Source organism: Pteropus alecto, unplaced genomic scaffold, assembly GCF_000325575.1.
Source record: "Pteropus alecto unplaced genomic scaffold, ASM32557v1 scaffold135, whole genome shotgun sequence".
Classification (NCBI taxonomy): domain Eukaryota; kingdom Metazoa; phylum Chordata; class Mammalia; order Chiroptera; family Pteropodidae; genus Pteropus; species Pteropus alecto.
The window spans coordinates 2,918,191-2,941,899 of record NW_006438076.1 but is presented as its reverse complement, the minus strand read 5'-3'; the positions used below and the strand labels follow the sequence as shown (position 1 = coordinate 2,941,899).

Sequence of the window (23,709 nt, the reverse complement as noted above, 5' to 3'; positions counted from 1 at the left end):
AGCAGCTGGCATACAGTATGTATTCAATAAGTGTTAGTCATTTTCTATTATTTTCCACCTTTGAAATTATGTGAGCCTTAAGTGGAACAATATATGTAACATGGAAAAAAGTTTGGCCCTGACCATGGGCAGGTTACCTTTCTTCCCCCTGCAGCCATGTGGTAAATGTGAGGACCCAGGGGCCAGATGGCTAGCATCTTAGTGCTGCTTCTGGCCATCAGGCAGGGCAGAGCCTGGATCACGTCCTGTTGCTCCAGCTCTCACGCTCTCATGCCCATGGCCTATCAATGGAGCCCTTTCACTGAGATCTCTGTTCCCACTTACCTGGGAAAAAGTGGGGGAGATACTAGGGAGAGGGGCATGACTCAAATCCAGACTCTGTCTAAAAGGGCCAATTGTTTTCTGATGTAGAGCAGGGGTGTGGAATCTCAGGTTCAGAGGAGGAGAAGGTGTTTGTGTGAGTGAGGGCAGGGCAAGGAGTGGAGGGATCCTGAGAATCACATCATCTTTTGGTTGCAGAGGACTCCCAGTACTCAGCTATAGTCTGGGTTTACCTTCCTGTGTTTTTAGCCGAGGTGAAACCTGTACCCCCGAGTTTAGAGTGAGGACTTGTTGAGGAGGAGCATATTAAAAGACTAGCTGTTCCTATAAGACTTTCCCTGGCAGCTTTGTTCATGATAGAAAAAAATAGAAACAACCGGATATCAACTAACAATAGAATAGATAAATAAATCTAGGTGTTTTCATGCGTTAGGCTGTTTCTCTATTGCAGTGAAAATGAACTATAAGAAAAGCAAGACACAAAGTACACTCAGTGTGATTCCAGATGAAGTTGAAAAACAAACAGAACTAAACTATACTGCTTAGGGTACATACATAATAAAGCTAGGAAGACAAAAAAAGACACAATTAACACCTTATTCAGCAACATAATTATCCGTGGTGGGTGCGGGACAGAGAGGTAATGTTTCTTGGACTGCATGCTCCTTGCATGTGTGTGTTCTCTTATTTTAGGTCTTTAAACCATGTTTTACATTTATATACATATGTATATGTACACACCCATTTTATATGTACAATATATTTCCCTATTAAAAGTTAAGAAAAACTGGCAGGTCCTTAGAAGAACTAAGATTCTTTCCCCACTAAATTATAGGGTTCTTACTCATTCTCAAATTTGATTTCTAGTCACTGTTGCTGAAAGTAAAGGTGTTTGATTCAGGCTGCCTTCCTCTGGGTTTTAGGCATTAGCAGATTTTTGTCCCCCTCCCCCCACTGCCTTTTCTCTGGGGCAGAGGAGTGGTGGGCCCTGACCCTTCTCTCTCCAGGGGACGGGGAGTCGTGCTGTGCTGGAGTGCACTCCAGGCTGGTGCCAGCCCTGGAGAACAGGGCAAGGCAGTGTGAGGAGGTCCACCAGCAACTGGATGAGAAGGCCTGGTACCAGGCTCTGCAGGCCTCGCTCCAGCACAGACTCGCACAGGTGTCTCACCCTATCCCTGTGGGTGTCTTTAGCAGCCCTCCCATGGCAGCTGAGCCGAAGGCCAAGAGTCCTCTGAATAGTGACCAACAGGGAAAGCCTTGCCAGGTCACTGCTAGAGTAGGTGTTGAAGAGTGCCACAGTCATCTGACATGAGAAACTCCCCCAGGCACGGCCAGCGCACGGCATCAGGGCAAGTCACGGAATTGCCATGAGACTCCATTTCTCTGAATGAAGAGTGAGGAATCAAATAGCTGGCTAGCCTGCCTCAGGGGGCTTCTGTGTCCTATGAAATCATAATTTCTAAGGTTTGAGTGGAACCTAGAGGTTCTTTAGTACTGTGGTTCTTACCTAGAACTATTCATCAGAACTACAAAGGAACTTTTATGAATACAGAATCTAGACCTACCAAATAAGAGTCTCTGGGCTAGGGCATTTATCAGTCACACCAACACGTGGTCAAATAAGTAGCTAGAGGGTTTATATGAGCAGGTACAGGCTCTGGGGCCACTCTGCCCCACCCTGGTCTGCTTTCCAGAAGCAGTTACTACCAAGAAAATGCTCTGGTGGTTTCCTCCAGACTGAATAATATGCTTATGCAACTCTTTCTTAATTTATCAGATTTTGACATTATCAAGTCCCTACAGTGGGTGATGAAAGGTTCAGCTCAGTTCCTTGTTTCATTGCACTTCGCTTTATTGCACTTTGCTGATAACTGAATTTTTACAAATTGAAGTAAGACCCTCCACAAGGAAAAAGACTACAACTTGCTGAAGGCTCAAATGATGGTTCGCATTTTTTAGCAATACAGTATTTTTAATTAAAGTATGACTTTTTTTTTTTTTTTTAACATAATGCTATTTAGCACACTTATAGACTACAGTGCAGTGTAAACAGAAGTTTTCTATGCACTGGGAAACCAAAAAGTTTGTGTGACTGGTTTTATCGTGATACTCACTTTATTGCAGCGGTCTGGAACCGAATCTGCAATATCTCTGAAGTATGCTTGTACTTTTCTCTCCTTCCGTCCCCTCTCCTCCCAGTTTTTGATGTTTATATTATTATTATTAGAGTTTTTTTTTTTTTAATTGTATTGAATCCTAAATATACTGAAATCTACTTTAGGTTTTATCACTCTGTCAGGTGAAAATCTCAATGCCTCCTTCCCACCAACCCTTCCATCCTTTGCTGTCTCTCAACTTACCTGTCAGCTCTGCTTGTATCTCACACTGTCATGGTATGTTCTGTTGGAGAGCTATAATGAAGTCTTCTATGCTGTGTCTGTAAGGTGACTCTGGGTTGGCAAAGTACACAGTGCTCACATTATTGTGGCTATATTGATCTGTGCCTCACCCTTAAGCAGAAGTTCCTTGTCCACCTTCCTAGTGCATAACTCCGTGCCACTTGGAGTTACGTGCCACTTGATTCCTCCAAATCATGCTGCTGTTTAGTTTGTTTCATACTTGAATCATCATTTTATTTGCTTTTGCTTTCACAAAGTTTCTAGTTGCCTCTTTTAAAAAAAAAATTGTTGTTAAAAGAATATTGTACCTTTACTATGTTTTTGAAATTATCCAGCCACTTAGTTGGGTAATTCATTACATATCTCCTTTTTCCCTCTCTCCCTTGAAACATTGTTTTCAGAATGCTGTCTCCTGCTGCTCCAATCTGGACAGCTGATTCTTTAGGCATACTCTCCACCTGAGACTTCCTTCCCAGCTTTCTGCTTCTTCTATTCTCACTTTCCCTATCTATATCTTTTTTTCTACAGTCTGGTAGATTGTCTTAACTTTGTCTTCCAGACCTTGTAATGAAGGTTTTAATTTGGCAATCATATTTTTAATTTTCTTCCCTCTAGTTCTGATTATATCATTTCCATAGCTTCTTGCTCTACAGAGGCCAAATTGGGTTTACTTTCTCTGACACACTAATTAGAAATGTTTTAAAAATTGTTTTAAAAATTATCTCCTGACCCTTGATCTCATTTCCTCTGGGCTCTGGTTCTGGTTGTTTATTTTGATCATTCTCTTTCAGGCTGCTGGTTTTCCCTAAATGTCTGGTGAATGTTAGCTCATTTGTATTTACAAGAACCAGCCTAATAGTCTAGTGATCTGATGTGGGTTTTGTCTGCTCTCCATTGCTAGGTCTGTTTCCACAATAGACCAGTTTTCTGGATGCGTAGCTGCACCAGGGTTGTGTGGGTGGGGGCTTTTTGGTTGGCTGGCCTTGCCTAAGTGTGACTGGCAGTGTGACTGGCACTCTGGAGGCACCAGTGCCCACTCTGGAGCCCTCACGCTTTCTAGTCCATAAAGGGTTTTTTTTTTTTAACAAAAACAACCACCAAGAATATGAAAAACAGACTGTTTATGGCCTACAACACCTAAAATATTTACTATTAAACTTTTACGGAAGAGTTTGCCAACCCCTGCTCTGGTCCATTGTTTCATGTCTTTGGAGGACAGCCCTCCCATTTTCGCCTGGCATTAAGAGCCTGCCCCTGGGGTGAGGGTTTGGTGCTGGATCGAGCCAATTGATACTGCCATTCTCTAGATAGCCCTTTAGTTGATCCTAATTTTCAGTTTCACCTCCCTTTCTGCCCTCTCTCTGTACCTGCTTATTCAGAACCCAGATCCTCCCCCAGGTTCCCACGGCAAGGCTGGCAGTCACTTTCACATAGCCCGTCGTATGCTCTTGGCTGCAGTTTCTTTCAGTGTTGTCTCCTCCATTTACATGCTGCCGTCCACTTCCTGACTTCTAGAAATGAATTGCAATCTCTCTTTCTGCTGCCTCCCCACTCTTGTTCCCGTCACTGTTATGGATTTGTTCCCTTTTGTTCTTCCTTACTGCCATTGCAATGGGTTTTCGAAATGACCTGAGAGCCACCATTAAGTAGGATTGGGGGCCTTCCATGTATGTCTAGATATGCTGGGTGGGGGCTCTGTAGGTATAGGTAGCTTAGACCATAGAGAATTTACCCCATTGAGGCCACACCCAGATAGAGCTCATGTTGGTGAGCTGAGACAGATACCTCAGTTTCTTTCAGGTGCTCATGCACAGTGGGTCGGGTGTACATTGGACATGGCCAGATCCACAAATTCTAAAAGCTGTGTTCCTTTGACCTAACATTTCTACTTCCAGATGTCTGACTGAAACACTTGCTCACACACATGCACAAAGAGGTGCAAGAATGGTCATTGCAGCATCATTTATGATAGGGAAAATATAAAAACAAAAACAACCTAAGTGACCCCTGTTGGCAACAGAGGGTGGGGAGGCAGTTATCAAGGCTACTACACATTTATTACAAAGGAAGAAGAAGATCTATATGAACTGTCTTGGGAGATTTGGGAGGTCACAGATAACCCCTAAAGGATCATCCCACTTGTGCTTAAAAAGACTTTTATGTAGATATGTTCATATATACGCAAACTTATTAAAGAATAAACTAGAATAATGAACACCCAACTATTGTTTACCTCAATGAAAAGGATCGGAAATATTTGAGAATATATTCATTTGACACTTGGATAGATAGAAGCAGATCAAAAGATTAGCCTGGATTGGGGCCTTCCTTACTTCACAGTCTGAATGACCCTCATCGTGCAGAACTTGTCAGTTCATCAAGTACTATATACCCCCAAGACACATGGACCCCAAACTCTGGTGATTTACACCAAACTCTGGAGACACACCTTTGACATGCTAATGAGGAGCACTTGGCACCATGGAGGGGTACGCACTGGGAGCTGGTGGGTTGGAGTGTGCAGAGGTGGCTACTCCTACACCTGGAGACATGGTGGCCTCCTGGGATGGGCTGGACTTGGTAATGAGAGGGCAGGTGGTAGAAAAGGTATTCCTGTGAAGGCAACAGTGGACAGAGCTGTGGGGTAGGCACCTGGCATTAGCTGGGCTTTGTTAATGGGACAGGAAAAAGGTGAGCGAGCCTATAAGAGTCTCTCCTTACTCCTTTGGTTTCATCAATTGAGGCCACCTAAAGACGGCAGGTTTCTGTCTGCTTTTCTCCCTGAATACTTCAGAGCTCCTGACACACAAGTGAGCAAGGGCTTGGAAAGGCAGTGGAATAAGAACAAGCAGAAATTTCAAGATAGAAAGGTTCCTACCACATGAGTAAAATTCTTGACCCAGAATCTGGGCTCTACCTTTGTCTTGACTCTGATTAGCCCACCTTTTCCCTACCACCTCACCTCAGAGCCCTTGAATGCTGCCTCCTCCATGCCCTCATGAACAGAAGAGGTCTCCTGTTTAATTCCTTCTTTAGACTCATGGCTTCTGTGAGGCTGGGAGAAGCCATTGCATTCAGAGCCTATTTAGAAGTGAATAGATTCTGAGTAACTGAGTTGTAGCTACCACCACAAGCCTAGTGTTCTTTCCCTCTCTCAGATGGGGCAAGTTACCAAGACTCTGTGGTAGTCTTAAGGCTCAAGTCAGCAGAAAAGTCAGCTTACTCAGGACCAGCGGGCAAAGGCAGATTACCCACAGGATAGCTGGTTCCTTTCTACTGCTTGGCTTCAGTTATGGCTGCCAGCCTGTTTGGTTGTCCACTCCCGATCCACACTTCTTAGTGAGCAATAATCTAGGATTCTGGTAGTCCTGGGCTTCTCTCCGTAGAGCGGGTATCCTGTGCCTTTGGCCTTCTCCTCCCTTCCTGCCCCCACACAATATGGCAGTGTCTGTTGAAGTTGCACTAAAACCTACCTGTGCCCCTTTCAGAGTGAATTTAGGAAACACCTTTAGACAGGAAGTTGAGAGAGGCTAAATTTTTGAATTTCTGAGTATTCAGTCTAATAGCTCTTGTAGTCTGGTCTGCTCAACCCCAGAATAGTTTCTTCCTGCATGTAGGAAAGTGGAGGTCTTAGAGTTCTAAGGCCAGGACTGCCACTCAGCAGCTCTGTTATCTCAGATATCAGCCCTCTGTTCAAATGGAATTTTTGGAGTGCCCTAAGCCCCATAGCTACCCTAAAGCGGCATTTCCTGTTCCTAAAGAACCACTTCCTATATGATATAACCAAAGATTACCCCAGTCACTCCCAGGGCTGCATTCAGAGTTACCAAATTTGCTTGTGGGTCTGTTAAACCCTGTCATACCCACTCCTCTCCCTCTTGGGCCTCAGGATTGAGGGGTTAAGGAGCCTGTCAGATCCAGGGTCTTGCTAAAATCAGCATCTGCCTCTCTGTCTCTAAGAGCATCTCTGTGCTTCCGTTGAGACAGGTAATTAGAGGTTTGAGGTTTGCTGTGGATTGGTTGAGGCTTCCAGTAGGATCCTGACCACACCCCTCAGCCTTGTTTATCCTCAATCTGGTGGTCTCCTCAGACCTTGAGTTCTCCCAGTATCCCCGCAGTGGAGGACGGGGAATACCCCTCCTCGACCTGTGACTGGAGCATGGCTGCCTCCTCTTCAGCCTCTGGCCTGTTCTCTCTGGTCATCAGAGGCCAGGATGGAGGAGAGTGTTATCTAGCCAGAGGAGAGGCCCAAGAGGAGGAAAGGAAAGGCAATTCCGGGAGACCCCTCCACCAGCCTCTCCCTTACCAGCCCTCCTCTAGGAGCCCTTTGGTGGAGTGCCTTCCCAGTCTAGGTCATCTAGCCTGTCACCTGGGTGGCTCTGCTTGGCTCTCGTGGAGGGGAGATGGAGGTAGGCTTCACACTCAGATCATGTTTTGCTGTTGCTCCTTCCCTGCTCTCCTGGGCCTGCACATCTGGGTCAAATAAGTTGAAACTGGTTCATCATAGCGAAGGGAGAGCAAAAGCCACAGACGGAGCCATGGAAATGACCTCATCGTGTGGAAGCCATCAGCAAGTGCTGGAAAGCAGTCTTGTTTAAACATGTGTATGGGAAGGAGAGCAGACTGTCTGTGGTTTGCATTTTCTTGTTTCATGTGCAACAGCATTTTCCTGGGGATTTAGCTAAGCCAGCTTTGGCAGAGAGCAAAGGAGGCAGCTGCTCTTTCCTCTCCATAGCTCTGCCTCCCACCTCTGAAAGGAGTTGAGCTTTTGTGTCCGAGTAGGGGACAGGAGATGGCTTTATTGATTGGAGAAGGCCTTTTAGAAGACCTTCAGGGTCTTGATGGGCAGGACAGAGCTGTCCTAGCAGGGCACATCAGCCTGCTCGTCTGAGCTACAGAGAGAAGGAATATGTGTGTACAGGGCCGCTGTTCATCTGGGATGCATTGTGTGACCATCCTGCTGCCAGAACATCCCTGCAGATACAGAGCTGCGGTCCAGGCCTCACAGGGGCTGCACAACCACCACAGGCCCCTCTTCTGGGACCCCCACCCCAGGCCTCCTTCCTTACCATCCAGCACTGTCATATTGGTGGAGGGGCGGGAATAATTTGAAAGAGCTGTTTTTCTCTATTGTGAGCAGGGTCGCCTTCAGTCCCTCTGTGCTCCTCTCCAGAGCCTGTTCTAGCCCAGCATTTGGCAGCAGTATACCCCAGTGACACTGCTCCTCAGACAGCCCTCCAGAGCTGAGGGAGTGGGCTTCTCCTTCCTTGCACTTTCCAGGCTGCATTGCAGCGAGCATTGGGGCATCACTGTTGTTGGTCTCAGCATGCTCTGACGTACTCCCAGACCTCCCAGTCTGCAGCCCCAGTCGCCCTGGCACCTCATTATGCCCTTTGGTTTTGCTGACAGTGGTTTACGTGTCTCTCTGGAGGGGCTGGGACTCATCATGTTTCTCCTATCTGAGAGGGCTGCTTTTCAGAGAACATGGCTGCAGCATAGGTGTCTGAGAGAAAGGCCTAAAAGAAGGTGGCCTTGTAGCCTCGAGAAAACAATATTGCATAGAGGAGCCTGACTGCTTGGGTTCATATCTCAACTCAAGCCACTCTGTGACCTTGAGCAAATTACTTAACTTCTCTGGGACTCAGTTTTAAGGGGTGGCTTATTTTTCTGTTTTTACTATATTTGTTACATAAGCGACCTGTATTTGTTTCGGAAAATGTAGTATATACCCCCCCCAAAACTAATTTAAAATTACAGTACATATAATTTCACCACCCAGAGATAACCTCTTGACATCTTGGAATATGTCTCAAATTTCAGTTTTGCTGTGTTTGATATGTGTGTAGCCGTGCATGCACACTTAAAAATAAAATAGCATAATATATATTCTGTTCTATAACTATATTGCGAGGGCCTTGTATGTGTCAGGTTCTGTTTTAGGCACTGCATACACAATGCACAAAATAAAGTCTCTGCTCTCAAGGAGCTTACGTCCAGTTGGAGGAGATGGACCATAAGTAACAAATAGGTCAGGTGGCAGTAAACAGCTAAAAAGAAATATAAAACATTATAAGAGAGACAGAAGGACAAGGACATGGGCTTCTGGCTAAAAGGACAAGTTTGAGTGTCCACCTGCTTCCTTTAGGATCCTCACTAAGAATGATATTAAATTAAAAATTAACCCATAAATACCAGAGGGAAGGAGAAGAGACGAACCTACAGTGAAAGGAGGAGAAGTAACTGACCTGGCAGATCTGAGAGACGGAAAATGTAGTATATAGGGGAAATCTGGGCTTGCAGAGGGGAAATCTGGGCAGCAGTCCCTTAACTCCCTTTTCTTACTTCACATAACTGGTAACTTCTTCCAGCGATTAGACTCCGAAGAGGTTAAAACAGTGTCTGAGGTTCTAGGCACAGTTGAGGTGGTGTTGTGTTACTGAAATATGTAGGGTAGGTAAATGGAGATTTGTATATTGAATGTTGAGATAGCCTTATGCCCTTCCCCCAGCTACTTCTCCTCTTCATCACTTGGAATGCTGTCAGCCAGGCTCATGTACCTCCATGTATGAAGTTGGAAGAGTTGTCTATGGCTAACCTGACCAGCTCAAAAGAAAAGATTTAAACTCATAGGAGTTCTGTCATGCAAAGAAATAGCCTGATCATCCTAAAATAAAGCTCCAGATGAACTCACCTATGTCCACAGAGCTGGTCAGCAGCTCTTTAGTGCTGTCTTCTTCAGTGTGAGTGATGGACAAGCAAGGATGACCAGACTTTTGAGTAAAGCCTCAGTTGAAAAAGAAAAGACAAGAAGGAGGAAGAAAGGAAAAGAAACTTGGAGGAAACAAATTATGCAGGGAGAAGAAATTTTCAGAAACTATCATTAATTTCATAGAAATTGTGATATATTGAATGCATAAAAATAAGATACAATCAATAAGGAATTTTTAAAAGAAGCTCTTGGAAATTAAGAATATAGCAGAAATAAAATTCAATAAGAGGTTAAATGAAGTTGAAAAAGCTTCCTTAAAAGTAGAGCAAGAAGACATAGAGGTGGAAAATGGAAAAGAAAAGCTCTTCACCTTTTGTTAACATTTTGCCACTTTTGCTTTTTCTTGCTCCGTGTTTACATATAATAGTTTATTATTATTTTTATTATTATTATTACTATTATTATTATTTGAAAAGTTAAGTTGCAGACAACATAACCCTTCATTGCTAACCATTTCAGTGTCTGTCTCCCAAGAATCAGGATAGAATGACCAATTTTAGGAAATTTCACACCTATACAAAACTATTATGTAACATAGAGACCGTCATTAAATTTTACCAATTGTTACAATATTATCTTTGAAGCAGGACTCCTCTGCCCCATCCAGGGTCCAGTCCAGTCTCTAGTGTCCTCTCATCCAGAGCTGACCCTTTCTTTTTCCTAACTTTGATACTTTTGAAGAATTGTAAAGCCGCTTGTTTGTAGAATGTCCCAGGATTTGGGTTTGCCGATATTTCCCCATGATTAGATTCAGGTTGTGCATTTTTGGCCGGAACAGCACGGCACATTAGGAGTGATGTTGACTCTGATCACTTGGTATTTTCCCTTTGTAATTAGTAAGTAGTCTGTGGGGAGGTATTTTTAGACTGTGCGTTGATATTCTGTTCTCAACATATTTCCACCTGGTGGTTTGACATTTATTAGTCGTTAACTCTCAACCAAACTTCTTGTGAAGTTCCGTTGCAGGTCAACACCTCGATTGGCATAAGTAGATACCAGAGTTCTGTTTTGGCTGCCAATGAGAAACTTAGCATTGGGAAACACATTGATTTTTTATCAGAGAGGTGTTATTCTATTTGGAACAAAAATGTTCTTCCTGGGTTTAAAATCTGAAAGTCCGGATTCATTTATTCATTTGTTCAGTAAGTGTTGAGTGCTTACCGTATGTCAGGTACTATTCTGGTGCTGGGAATGAAACGATTAAAACATTTAAAAAGTTACACACAAAAAAAGTCCTTGTCCTCCTGGAAGGTACGTTCTAATGGAGGAATCAGGCAGTAAGTCTGTACTCTCTTGTCAAGTAGTAATGAGTGAAAGACAAAGATTAATGAGGTGAGGAGGGGTGCTTCTTGAGCCAGGGTTGTCCAAAAGCTCTGAGGAGCTGACCTTTGGGTAGAGACCTCAGTATCACAAGGGAGCATCCATGACTCAAGTGGGAGGCCTGCCTAGCAGTGGGAGCAGCTAGTGAAGAGGCCTAGAATTGGGCACATGCTTGATGTGAGTTTGTAGAAATGTAAGGAGATCATTGTGGCTGGAGCAGAGACATTAAGGGGGAGAACGGCAATAAACGAGGTTGGGGAGAGGTCTGGGCACAGTGATTGAGGCCTGTGTTGGCCATGATAGGGAGCCAGTAGACAGTCCAGTTTTGAGGGGATTAGTCCCACAGGCGGACATAGAACCCAGCCGGGCCCATCCCTGACACCAGCATGTCAAGGCCAGGCTTCTGGTGGTGGTGTGCCAAAGGCTGGCCCCAGGATTCATTGGCTGAATTGAGTGCAGCAGTGGGGTTTCTGCATCAAGGCAGGAAAATGTCTTTATTTATTCCCTGCTGCTGGGGAGAAGGCAGAAGCGGGTGTTCCAGTGAGGTGCCTGTTTCCCCAGCACTCTGGGTGGCTGGGGCGGACTTTGACAAGCTTTGGCAGACAGGGACATGCTTGGAGGCCTAACAGCTTTCTGATCTGGAGCGGCCAGGGAACCTCAGGCTATGAGCCCAGGATTGTGTGTCCATTGCCAACAGGGCTAGGCCGTTTTCCAACATCAGTTCTGCCTTTGTCCCCAGCCCATCTCCCCCCATGCTGAGGGAGTGCCATTTCTCATGGTTTTTCTCCCCATGGCCCAGCCCAGGCAACTCGAGTAACAGTAAACACAACAAGAATGAGAGCAGGGCATTTGAGTAGCACTTCCTGGTATATTGGTGGTGCGAGGGTCACTTTCTAAATGCTTCCCATCTCCTGCTCATTGACTCTGCACAACAGTCTAAGGTTGGCTACACAGCTACTAAGTGCAGAGCCAGGATTTGAACCCAGGCTGATTGCTGCCAGAATCTCTGTTCTTCTCTACCAAGCTGCACTGCAGATAGCATGAGATTCTCCTAGAGTCCACTGCCAGGACCATGGCAGTGCCATTCGACCTATTTCAGGCAGTCCAGTCCTATGACCCTGGGCTGTTACGAGAGTGGTGGGAAGGAGAAGCGAGGAACTACTTTTGCTCCTGCCTCCCTTTCAGAGTCCAACCCAGAGATTTTCTGGATGTGGGGTGATATTTATTTAGCTTCTCCAGGGGTCCAGATGACATGTGCTGTTGAACGTTAACAATTCTGTGGGGCAGATTTTATGACCACCCTTTAACAAATGAGGAAACTGAGACAGAGATTAAATAACACGCCTAAGGTCATATAGCCAGTAAGAGGAGAATCGCATGTCAGCTTGGGTCCCATGTCTTTGTGCTGTACTGTTTTGCCTGCCAGAACTGATGGATCGGAGGTCATGTGCTTGGTATAGCACCTGTGGATGTCTCTCTCCCCTGGGCTGTTAGAAGACAATATTGGGCTTTAGGAGGTATTGAAAGAGCACCAATTTCAGGGTGAAAAGACAACTTCCAGCTTGCCTCTGCCATACCTCACAGCTTGACTTTGGTTAAGTCTTGAATTGCAGTCAGCACTTTTTATTCACCGATAAAATGGAGATTAAAATCATTGACTTCCTCAGACCAAATACGAAGTATAGGTTGGTGGGTCTTAGCTGCATCTCGAGGTGTGTAGGCAAGTGTGAGAATTTGTCAGATGTTAAATGTGCCTGCAGGGCTTCTCTCTCGGTTTCCTCAGGTAAGCACAGCTGAAGCTAGAGTAAAGGAGTCAGGGAGGTCATGGGTTTTTTTGAGAAACATCCCAACTAATTTTAAAACACTATTTTCCTTCCCTGCCTATGTTGAAGCACTATATAGAAATGTTAAGAGTAGTGATAATAGTTGTAGTAGATGTTGTAAGAAATAGAGAAAAGGATTTAACCAAAAACAAGTGGTGTCGGACCAGGACCTTAGCTTAGTGTCTATTTAGGAAAAACTACACAACTTCCTTTTGGTGAAAACAGTAGTTTTCAACTGTGGGCAGTTTTATCCCCCGGGGGACATTTGGCAATGTCTGGAGACAGTTTTGGTCATCACAACTGGATGGAGGGCTTTTAGCATCCTGGTAGAAACCTAAGATGCTGTTAAATTAAACATCCTGCAATGCACAGGACAGCCCCTACAATAAAGAATTATATAGGCCCAAATGCTGGTGGTATCAAAGTTGAGAAACTCTGGATTAAAAATAGCCAGCACTTTTACATATATTTACTATGTGTCGGGAGTTGTTCTAAGTTCTTCACAGGTATTAACTCGCTTAATCCTCCCAACTCTATGAAATAGGAGCTATTATCCTCAGGTGACAGATGGGGAAGTAGGGACATGGGAGGTTAAATAACTGGACAGGGGCCTGGGTCCTGAGGAAGGGACAGACAGAGCCAGGCCTTGAACTTAGACAGTTGGGCTCCAGAGTCCTTGCCTTTAACCACTGTACTATTCTATACTGCTTTGCATTAAGGGGACTACTTGCCTTTAAACCAGATTTTTAGCTTTGGGTCCAGAAACCCACATACCTAGAAATTTGATATGTGAGAAGAGTCAGAAACCTTTCATTCCTGTGCCTAGAAAATAGAGGGGGAAGGGCTATGGGTAGGTTGGTGAGTTTTCCAGATTCTAAGTGTGGCCCAGCTCATGAATTTAGTGGCATGAGGCACCTGGTGGGAATGGATCAACCTTTTGTTTGCTTTGTCAGGGAATCAGAGGTGGGGGCGGGGGGTGGGTTGTCTCTTTTCTGTGGTAGGGACCAGAGTGTGACGGGACTGTGCAGAGAGTGGGCCTAACTCCATAGTCCTGGGCTGTGTTGTATCATTGCAGATATAAAGACAACTGTGGTTTACCCGGCCACAGAGAAGCATCTGCAGAAGTACCTGCGCCAGGACCTCTGCCTGGTTCGAGAGACAGGAGGCGATTATAGGAACATCACCTTACCCTACTTGGAGTCCCAGAGCCTCAGCATCCAGGTGACTTGCCACTGCATCTTGGACTGGCCCAGAGGGGTCAGATATGGAGTGATATCCCCATGGCCAGTGTGTCTTAGGCGTTTGTCATGGTCTTACCTGGGGCCAACACTGTTCCACAGCACAAGCTGTGGAGTTATGTCAGAGAGCACAGTGGAGTACGGACTTACTTTATGGAGCTTACTTCCTTGCAGGAGTCAGACAGCACACAGATATATAAGTGACCATATGAGATGTGAGGCCATGAGTGCTGTGAAGAAAAATAAGCAGGAAAGTGGCATAGAAAGTCCTGGGGTATAGTGGTCACTGTTTTACATAGGGCAGTCATTGATAAGGGAATTGAGCCTGGTCTCGGGCATGTCCCTGGGGCTCCCTGGGGATCTCAAAGCAGCCTTGTTCATTGGAAGAATCTGTGTCTACCCTATAATAGCCCTGATACAGTCTCAGAGTGGCTGTGCTCTCACCAGGGGTCTGTGAATGGGTAAGGACTGATGCCTGGTTAAGCCTGCTCCAGTCCAGACTTTTATTCCTGATTTTGCCTGCAGCAAACCAGCCTGCAGAAGTGGAGTCTTAGAGTAAAAGAACTTGCCCTTGCTTGTTTCATAGAAGGCAGGTCTCTCTTATCCCTGGGGACTTAGTACAGGCCTCCTCCCAAGGGCTATGTTCAGGAGTTGGCAGCATCTTCTGAGTGTCTTTAGCCAGTGGACCAGATGCAGGCCATTTAGCCAAGTGATCCTGATTTCTCCTTGGGCCTAGGCTCAGCACCAACCAGAGCCTCTGCCCTGTGTAAACGCTCTGAGTTAAATATGACGAATGAGTTATTTTCTTGCTCACTCACTGGCTCTCACTGTCTCCATGTCTTTATCACTCACTCTAATTCTCTTTGAGTATTTTTCACTTACTTTCCCCAAAATTCAGGTTATGGTGTTGGAGGGTGTTCTAATAGGAGAAACTCATAGCCATTTCTCCCATGCACAGAAGAAGGGTGTAGGGGCACTGGGATGAATACAGTCAGGGAGAGGAAGGAAAGGGAGGTTGGCAGGATGGGTGGGAGGCCCTGTGTGCCCACAGCTGTCTTTCCCAGCCTATTAGCCATGGTCTCCCTGTGCAGTGTTTGCACAAGATTCCTCTGGCTCAAGCTGACTTTTTCTTTTTTTTTCCTTTTCTTTCTTTTTTTTTTAAAGTTCCAGTACTTGCTCTGTCTCTTAAGTGGAAAGGAGCTATGTCTTCATCTTCCTAGATAGCTTCTGCTGTCAAGATCTTAGAGGGAGCTCCTGGAATATATGTTCTGCTGCATTGGTTGCACATATATGAGATTCAAGAGAGGAAGACTTTAGCATAATCAGTGTGAGTCGTATGTGTACCTTATGCTATTACACAGCCTGGGGCTCCCTGGGGATCTCAAAGCAGCCTTGTTCATTGGAAGAATCTGTGTCTACTCTATAATAGCCCTGATACAGTCTCAGAGTGGCTGTGCTCTCACCAGGGGTCTGTGAATGGGTAAGGACTGATGCCTGGTTAAGCCTGCTCCAGTCCAGACTTTTATTCCTGATTTTGCCTGCAGCAAACCAGCCTGCAGAAGTGGAGTCTTAGAGTAAAAGAACTTGCCCTTGCTTGTTTCATAGAAGGCAGGTCTCTCTTATCCCTGGGGACTTAGTACAGGCCTCCTCCCAAGGGCTATGTTCAGGAGTTGGCAGCATCTTCTGAGTGTCTTTAGCCAGTGGACCAGATGCAGGCCATTTAGCCAAGTGATCCTGATTTCTCCTTGGGCCTAGGCTCAGCACCAACCAGAGCCTCTGCCCTGTGTAAACGCTCTGAGTTAAATATGACGAATGAGTTATTTTCTTGCTCACTCACTGGCTCTCACTGTCTCCATGTCTTTATCACTCACTCTAATTCTCTTTGAGTATTTTTCACTTACTTTCCCCAAAATTCAGGTTATGGTGTTGGAGGGTGTTCTAATAGGAGAAACTCATAGCCATTTCTCCCATGCACAGAAGAAGGGTGTAGGGGCACTGGGATGAATACAGTCAGGGAGAGGAAGGAAAGGGAGGTTGGCAGGATGGGTGGGAGGCCCTGTGTGCCCACAGCTGTCTTTCCCAGCCTATTAGCCATGGTCTCCCTGTGCAGTGTTTGCACAAGATTCCTCTGGCTCAAGCTGACTTTTTCTTTTTTTTTCCTTTTCTTTCTTTTTTTTTAAAGTTCCAGTACTTGCTCTGTCTCTTAAGTGGAAAGGAGCTATGTCTTCATCTTCCTAGATAGCTTCTGCTGTCAAGATCTTAGAGGGAGCTCCTGGAATATATGTTCTGCTGCATTGGTTGCACATATATGAGATTCAAGAGAGGAAGACTTTAGCATAATCAGTGTGAGTCGTATGTGTACCTTATGCACTATTACACAGATCTCTTGGAACATGATACAACAGCATTCTACTCTACCATCTTCTCTTTGCACAAGCATTTATATATTCTTTCTTGGCTATTTCTGAGAGGTTTACTAGCACTCAGCGTAACTAGTAACAGTCATAAGATTTATTGAGCATCGACTATGTACCAGGCCCCATGCTAGGCTCTGGTGAGTCACCAAGGTAAACATTGGCAATACCCCATAGTCTTATAGGAAGATAGACCGTGTAGTTTGACAACTGCATTATAACGAGTTAAGCACTTTGATGGTTTACGTATGAGATGCAGTGGTCACACAGAGGGAAGGTGATCAGCTCAGACATTGGGGAGCTTCACAGAGGAGGGGATCCTCCAGTTGGGTCTTAACGGACAAATAGAAGTTTACCAGGTGGACAAGGCATATAAGGCATTCCAGGTGCAGGGACGAGCAAGTATAGAAGCACAGAGGGCTAGGGAGTTGGAGAGTCAGCAGGAGACAACAGGAGAAGGCAGGCAGGGGCCAGGAAGGAGGCATGGTCAATTTGTCCAAGAGACCAGGAGTTCCCATACCTTGTTCATCCTTGGGATTGTCTGGTGAGATTTTAAAAAATACAGAGCCTGAGGTCTTACTGTTGAATCAGAATGCTCAGGGAGTTAAGCTGGGAAATCTGTATTTTAAAAAAGATGTCTGTTTCTAATGGTCATCAGATTTGAGAATGATTGCTATAGGCAATGGGGTCCCCTACACAGTTTTAAGCATGTGGGTAACATGAACAGATTTAAAGAATTAGTTGGAGTATGGTGAGAGTGTAAGCAGGAAGACTGTAAAACCCAGCATGGGTTTGAACTGAGGCAGATGGGAAGGCTTTAGTAGTGATTTAAGAGGTAGAGCTTAGGAACTGGTTGATATGGAGAGGTGTGGGAAAAGCCTGGGACGGCTCCAGGTCTAGCCTGGGCACTGAGTAGACAGTAGGATCGTTAACTAGGACGGGGCGGAGGGGTGGGGACGTGGACAGTGGAGAGGGCTTATATGGAAGACAGCAAGTTCAGCTTGGGACTCGCTGAGCCCTCATTAGATGCCAGGAACTGTTCTAAGCATTTTATGTGCATCACCTCATCAAATCTTCACAACAGACCATCAAAGATGGGATTCAAAGCCAGGCGGTCTGACTCCAACGTCAATGCTCTTAGCCCACTACCCTATTCGGCTCCTCTAATTTGGTACTTGTAACTTCCAGTAAAAATGACCAGTAAAAAAGTGCAGTGAGATGTCTGATTCTAGAGCACGAGAGATCATCAGGCTAAAAATGCCAGTTGGTGAGTCATTGAGTCAAGGCTTCAGTGTCAGGCAAGTTTGGGTTTTCATTCTGCTGTCTCAGAGCAGTGTGATACTGTCCTTCACTTCTGAAACCCAGTTTCCTTGACTGGAAAATGCAACTCATGGCCTGGTGGAAACTGAGAGAGGTGCCGTGTATCATGTGCCTGCTGCTGTTTGCAGCACAGAAAAGGCACCAGAGTGGTAGCTACTGTTGCGTACACACAAGTGTCAGTTCTAGGGAACAGGATGGGAAAGTGCAGAGCTGAGACACCTGGAGGTATGAGCAGGTAAAGGGTGGCCAGAGGGCAAGCAGGCAGGTAAGAAAAGAAGCAGGAGGAAGAAGAGGGAGGAGTTACCAGTGTCACTTACTGCTAGGAGGCCATTCCAGATCCAATCTAGAAGCTGTCAGTGCCCACCCACAGCCCATCATTGTCAGGTGGCTGAGTCTTCCAGGCTTGCTTTCAGATGGTGTCACTCCTTGTTACGTAACCCTCTAGGAATTGTGTGAATTTTGTTCCCTGGGTCCCCTCCCTTTCTCATCTGGGATTCTGGCCTGAGACTGACTTCATGTGGATTTAGGTCCCTCCTGCTCTCCCTGAGACTTTCCCAGTGTGGTCTGGAGCATGGGCTCTGGGACCAGGCTCTGGGTTGGAGTTGTGTGAACTTCCTTGACCCTGCTTTTCCCTTACCTGCAAAACGGGGTGCTCACAGCCCCAGCTTCCTAGGATTGCTGTGAGGGTGATCCCTGTGAGGCACTAGAACAGGGCCTGGCACGTAGTAAGATTGCACTCATCACACCACACCTGCCTGGTGCCACTTGCCACTCCAGCCTCGCACTTGCTTCTCTCTTGCCCTTCGATCAGCGCCATCTCCTTTGCTCTCATCCTCTCTCTTTTCCTTTCCTCAGTCCAGCTTGTAGCCTTTAGCACATTGCCCATTGCAATCATCCCAGGCACTGGCCAAACACTACCTCACGTTGGAGCTTTCCAAGCTCTGTCCTCTGTTTTTAGGGTACCCGCTATGAACTGGGTGCTTCCACATGCATTTGCTCACTTACAGTTCTCACCTCAACCCTAATATGTAGATATCATTAGTCTCATTTTACAAAAGGCTTAGAGAAATTAGGTCACTTACCCAGGGTGATAGCTAGTTAGGTGGGGGATGAACTCAGTCTTGTGGGAGCTGCTCAGCTGTGGGCAAATACAGGGCTCCGGGCGCCTGCTTGTGAGCTGGGCCCACCAGGGCTCTCCATATGGTCACCCCCCACCTCCTGCCTCTTTATTTTTGGGGTGCTGTGGGTCAGGTCTGGCTGGCTTTTTTCTCTGGCGGCACGTTCCAGTCAGGCAGGAAATGCCTCTCTGGGAGCTCTCAGCACGCTGGACTGGGCAGTGTTCTGGCCCAGGACTGCACAGTGAAGTCTGCTGGGGTTCTTGTAGGGGCTAAAATATATGTAATACTTTCCTCTGAGTTCTTTGAGCTGGGCTAGTAATCAAGTTAAAAAGACAGATTAACAGGAGAAAATCCAATTTTTATGCATGCGCATGGGCAATTCACAAGTTTGCAAAGGGCACTCAGAGTTTGAAGGAAGTGAAGAACTGAGGTCTGAGATCCATGGGTTCGAGCCTGTAGAACAGGGGCTTTATCTTAACCTCCCTGCAGGAGGCTTCTCTGGAGAGACCACCAGGACCTTAATTGTAAAGTGACATCTGCACAGTACCCAAGGATGAGGTCATTGAAGACTGTGATAGCTGCAAATCAAACGGTGTGAGGGAGGGCCGGAAGCCCTGGGTTGACAAGAAAGGTCTCTATGTGGATTTCAGGTCAGCTTTGTCATACAGGGTCCATGTCAGCTGAGACTGCTGTGGCTCCAGATGGGCAGAGGTATTCATCCCACCACCATGAAAATCTTGAGGCGGGAATCCCACACATTTATTTCTGGAACCAAAGCCTTTGCCTGCCCTGGCATGGAGGCAGCTTCCTCTGTAGAGGAACTCCCAACCTGACTCTTTGCCATGGTCCTGAATAAAGTGGGACAGGGCCCACAGAGACAGCTTTCCCCTAGTCTTGTGGTCAGTGAAGGGGGTTCATGCAGACCAGGTCTGTGAGGCTGCAGCAGTGTGTGCCCACTTAGAACCCGGAAGAACCTAAAGAGCCAGCCCCATCTGCACAGTGGTGGACCATGTAGGGATGGCTGGTGACCGAGTGTCAGCAATAGTTGGGGAGGAAAGATCTCTTCTGGACCCCTGAGAGCAGATGCTGGGAGACGGGACAGCCTGAGTTTAGATCCCCAGAGCTCAGTGGCTGGCCTTCCTGGAGGGATCAGGTTGCTTCCCTGATCAGGTCGCTCAGTCTGAGGCATCTCCCCAGGGGTGGTGACTGGATATGGACCCCTATTTCTCCCTTTCCTTCCAGTGGGTGTACAACATTCTCGACAAGAAGGCTGAAGCTGACCGGATTGTTTTCGAGAACCCAGATCCCTCTGATGGCTTTGTCCTCATTCCCGACCTCAAGTGGAACCAACAGCAGGTAAAAGATTTCTTGCTGGGGTTCTCGGAGTACCCTGCTCCATGTTGCTGGTCGGCCCTAATCCTGCCCTTCTCACGTTGCTCTCTAAGCAGATTATAATTAACCAACAAGGAGAGGTCTGAGCTCTGAGGTGAGAGTGCACACCTGTCATACACAAATGTTTACACTTAAATGGGTCAGTTTAAAGCCCTTCCTATCTCTCTTTCACCCCCCAGGGGAGGGGGAGGGGGAGAATGAGGTGATTTTGTGTAACCACATGGGCTATTCTTTAACCAGCCAAGTGGCTTGGGAGGCCACTGTCACTACCTGGAGCCCTGGGGCAGACCATTTGCATCTCTCCTTCTCTTTGGACACCAACAGATCCAGGCAGGCCCATGGTCTAAAGTACTGGTAGGCAGGAACCCTCGTGGCAGAGGAGGTCTCCTGACAGCCTCACCTCCACCTAGGCCTCTCAGCTTTGTTTCCTAGTCTCCTCCCCACCCCACTCCCACTTCTCACCTTTTAAAGAGCTGGTTTCCAAGGGAGCCACCTTCATTCACACTGTCTGGTTCTCTGTAACCTCTCTATCTCTCCACCTTCTTTCCTCCCATCCTTGCTCCCCTACACTGTCCCACCACCAGTCACAATGTACCATTGTCTGTGTGGGTAGACTTTCATACCCGGACAGTAACAGAACAGTCAGAGCAGTATGTTGTTAGAGGAAGTGCTGTTCCCACTGCAGGCTGGAATTGGGCCAGACTCAGCTTGCAGCAGGTCAGGGGGCCAGGAGAAGGTTGAGGAAGCCAGATTGCAGGATTGCTGGGTAGGAAAGGGGGAGTAGATAAATGGCCGCCCCTCCTTTGACTAGAATCTTTGAGTAATTCAAGCTCAGGTTTCCATTCTGTGTTTGGGTGGAAACTTCTGGTTTCTGTGTTTCTCACACAGTTGCAAGACTCTCACAAAAAGATGTCATTTGGAGTCTGGGCCCTGTCCACCTCTCTGTGGGTGCCTTCCCTCTTGCCTTCTCAGCTGTGGCCTGCACATTAGGCCTTTGGGTTTTAACCGAGCTCACCTGCAGTTTGCTTGGTTGTGATTTGGTGATTTCTAGACCTGCCACGGTACTCTTTCGCTGCCAAAAAAGAAGGGCTGGGAGCCTGTGGTTGGGGTAAAGGGCTAGCATTTTAACTCAGAGGCACACAGAATAGTGAGTGCCAACTGTCTCTTATAGGAGGCTTGTGGGAATTCCTGAACATGGCTCCAGGTGTGGTAGGGAGTTTCCAGAAGTTGGAGCACTGTGATGATTTCTTAGATCCAGGTAAGATCTAAGAAGATGGCTCTCCACATGTGGGTTGTTGTAGTGGAGAGAGGCTGAGAAAATACCTATAGCTTATTCCTGCCTCAACCTCCACAGGTGAAGCCAGGACTTGCTCCGGAGATGTTGGGGGAGCTGGGACAAGGCCATACAAGTACTGGTGGTAGCTCTAGGCAATGCCTTTGTGTAGCTCTGTAAACCCCATCTGTCCCCTTGGCAGCCCTGCGCCGAGAGGTCCTGGATTACACACTGGGTCACGGGAGGTAGGGGTAGGGTAGAAGGAACTTCTGACTCACAGGATCCTTGAACACTGAAGAGCTTGTGATTTGCAGGGGAATGGTCTGAGAGCTATGCAGGGACAACAAAAGATAGATTTGTGTATCTCCATTCAAGAAGTCCCAAACACTTAAGTCCATAGCACAGAGAACGGAAATCATTGTCCTTCTGACCTGGTGCTGGCAGGCATCCTGCCTAGCCTGCCAATGAAACTGCTCTCTCTCTGTTCCATTTAAGACAGAAAAGGCTTCAGGAAAGGCCCTGGCCTCTCAGCCACATGGCTGGACTCGTGCTCAGGGGTTGTGAATGGGCAAGCTTAAATGTCAGACTTTCCTTGATGGCGATATAGGTGCCATCATACTTAACGTTTGCTTAATTAGCGCTTGTCTCTTGGTAGTGCCATATGTCAGTGTCTCAAATCCCTGACCTGTGAAGAACACTAAAATCAACACCTCCTGAGAATTAGTCAGTCTGTCCAGCAGGAAGACAGGCCAGGCTGGACTTCTGGTTTTTGTCCTTGCACCAGGGGAGAGTGAAGGAGAGAGGTGTGCTGGTATTTTCTTTGAGGAGTCTTTCTAGTCACCTGGAATCTCCACCTACTGCCAATTCTCCTAGAAGGCTTTACATATATTTATGTAGCCCTCCAACTGATGGCTTGGGATTAGAGAGACTCTTTGTCCATATGTCCATCCAGCCATACATCCATCCCTTCCGCAAGTATTTATCAAGTCCCTAATGTTTGCTAGATGCTTTGCCTTCCTGAAGATTATAACATCCCTTTCTTGGTTCTCTTAAGAGATAACCTTTATCTTTTATTAGCTTATTTTTTTGTAAGTCTGATTAATATATGCATATGGTAAAAATGCAAATAGTATAAAGAGTGTGCAGTGAAAGTTAACTTTCCTCACCCCATATTGCTCCATTTCACTTCCCCAGAAGAGGTTATTTTTTGTCTCTCCTTCCAGAGATAGTTTTTGTGTATTGTATATATAAGCATATATGTTTGTGTTTATATGGACACACGTACACTTTCAGTTCATATGATTTAGGTTCTTTGGTCTTAGGCTCTCAGGCCAGGAAACTCTCTCCTTGAGTCACTCCAGAGATGGCTCTCCAAAGCTCCAGCCATTCTATCTTGGCCCTTGCCAGGAAGCTGTTACTCTGATTTCACTGTCCTGCCTTGTAAAAAGAGATTGACAGTGTCTTCTCCCACAGCGATTGATGGGCCACCTTCTGGGGTACGATCTGAGACCCTCACTAGGCCTTTGTCTAACTTTTTTCAGATCATTTCTCTTGGCCAGGGGCCCTTTGGCTCTCTGCAGAAAATCTGGGGTAATGTGTGATACCAAAGAATGGATTTCTTTTCCCTCCTTCACCTAGCCCGTGAGCTGACACACTCAGCACCAGGTTTCATGCCTCATTCCATGCCAGTGGAGCAGAGAGGTGTGATTTAATGTCATGTTTGAGATTTGTCAACAGACATTATCTAAAACAAATGCTACCAGGATTTGGGATTCCTGTGAAAGTGGCACATGGAAAAGCTGAAGACACCCACAGGCACACACATGCACACCTCAGGTTTGAACAGTTTTGTTTCCTGGCTTCTCTTTGGGCCCCTAGCTAGTGAGAGAGTAAATGTCCTAGACACGTGTCATGAGAAGGGAGAGCACAGAAGGGACTTGTGGGTACAACTGAGGCCTGGATACGCACAGCTTTGTCATCTGCCAGGACGTTCCCAGTGGGCTCATCTGTATCAGGTCTGGGGCAGAGAGCCCAGATCCTTGGAGCTCTGGCAGAGAAGAGTGTTAGTGTCTAGAAGAGACTGTGTTGCCATGAAGAGGCATAGCTGGACATCAGGTACCACGTGGAAAATCTCATTCTCACTTTTTAAATCGGAGTCCTTGGGGATTTGGTTGGGTGACTCACGGTTCCCAAATTATCTCCTTGGGGAATCAAGCAGCTCAGACTGCAGGGTTGGGTGTCTTCCCACACCATGAAGCCCTGGTGTCTGGGGCCTGCCTTGCACATGGACGTGATAAGTAGCCAAAGCCAGGTTCTATGAGC

The 23,709-nt window shown here is 46.5% G+C and overlaps 1 protein-coding gene across 1 annotated transcript in view; it reads left to right on the top strand.

The window, feature by feature from the left end:
* Positions 1-23,709, top strand: part of DCPS (decapping enzyme, scavenger) — a 32,899-nt gene that overhangs the window by 5,629 nt on the left and 3,561 nt on the right. The window contains exons 3-4 of the mRNA XM_006915193.3: positions 13,708-13,853; positions 19,965-20,078. Of these exons, the coding sequence (XP_006915255.1) occupies positions 13,708-13,853; positions 19,965-20,078 (260 nt within the window). The remainder of the gene's footprint in view (positions 1-13,707; positions 13,854-19,964; positions 20,079-23,709) is intronic.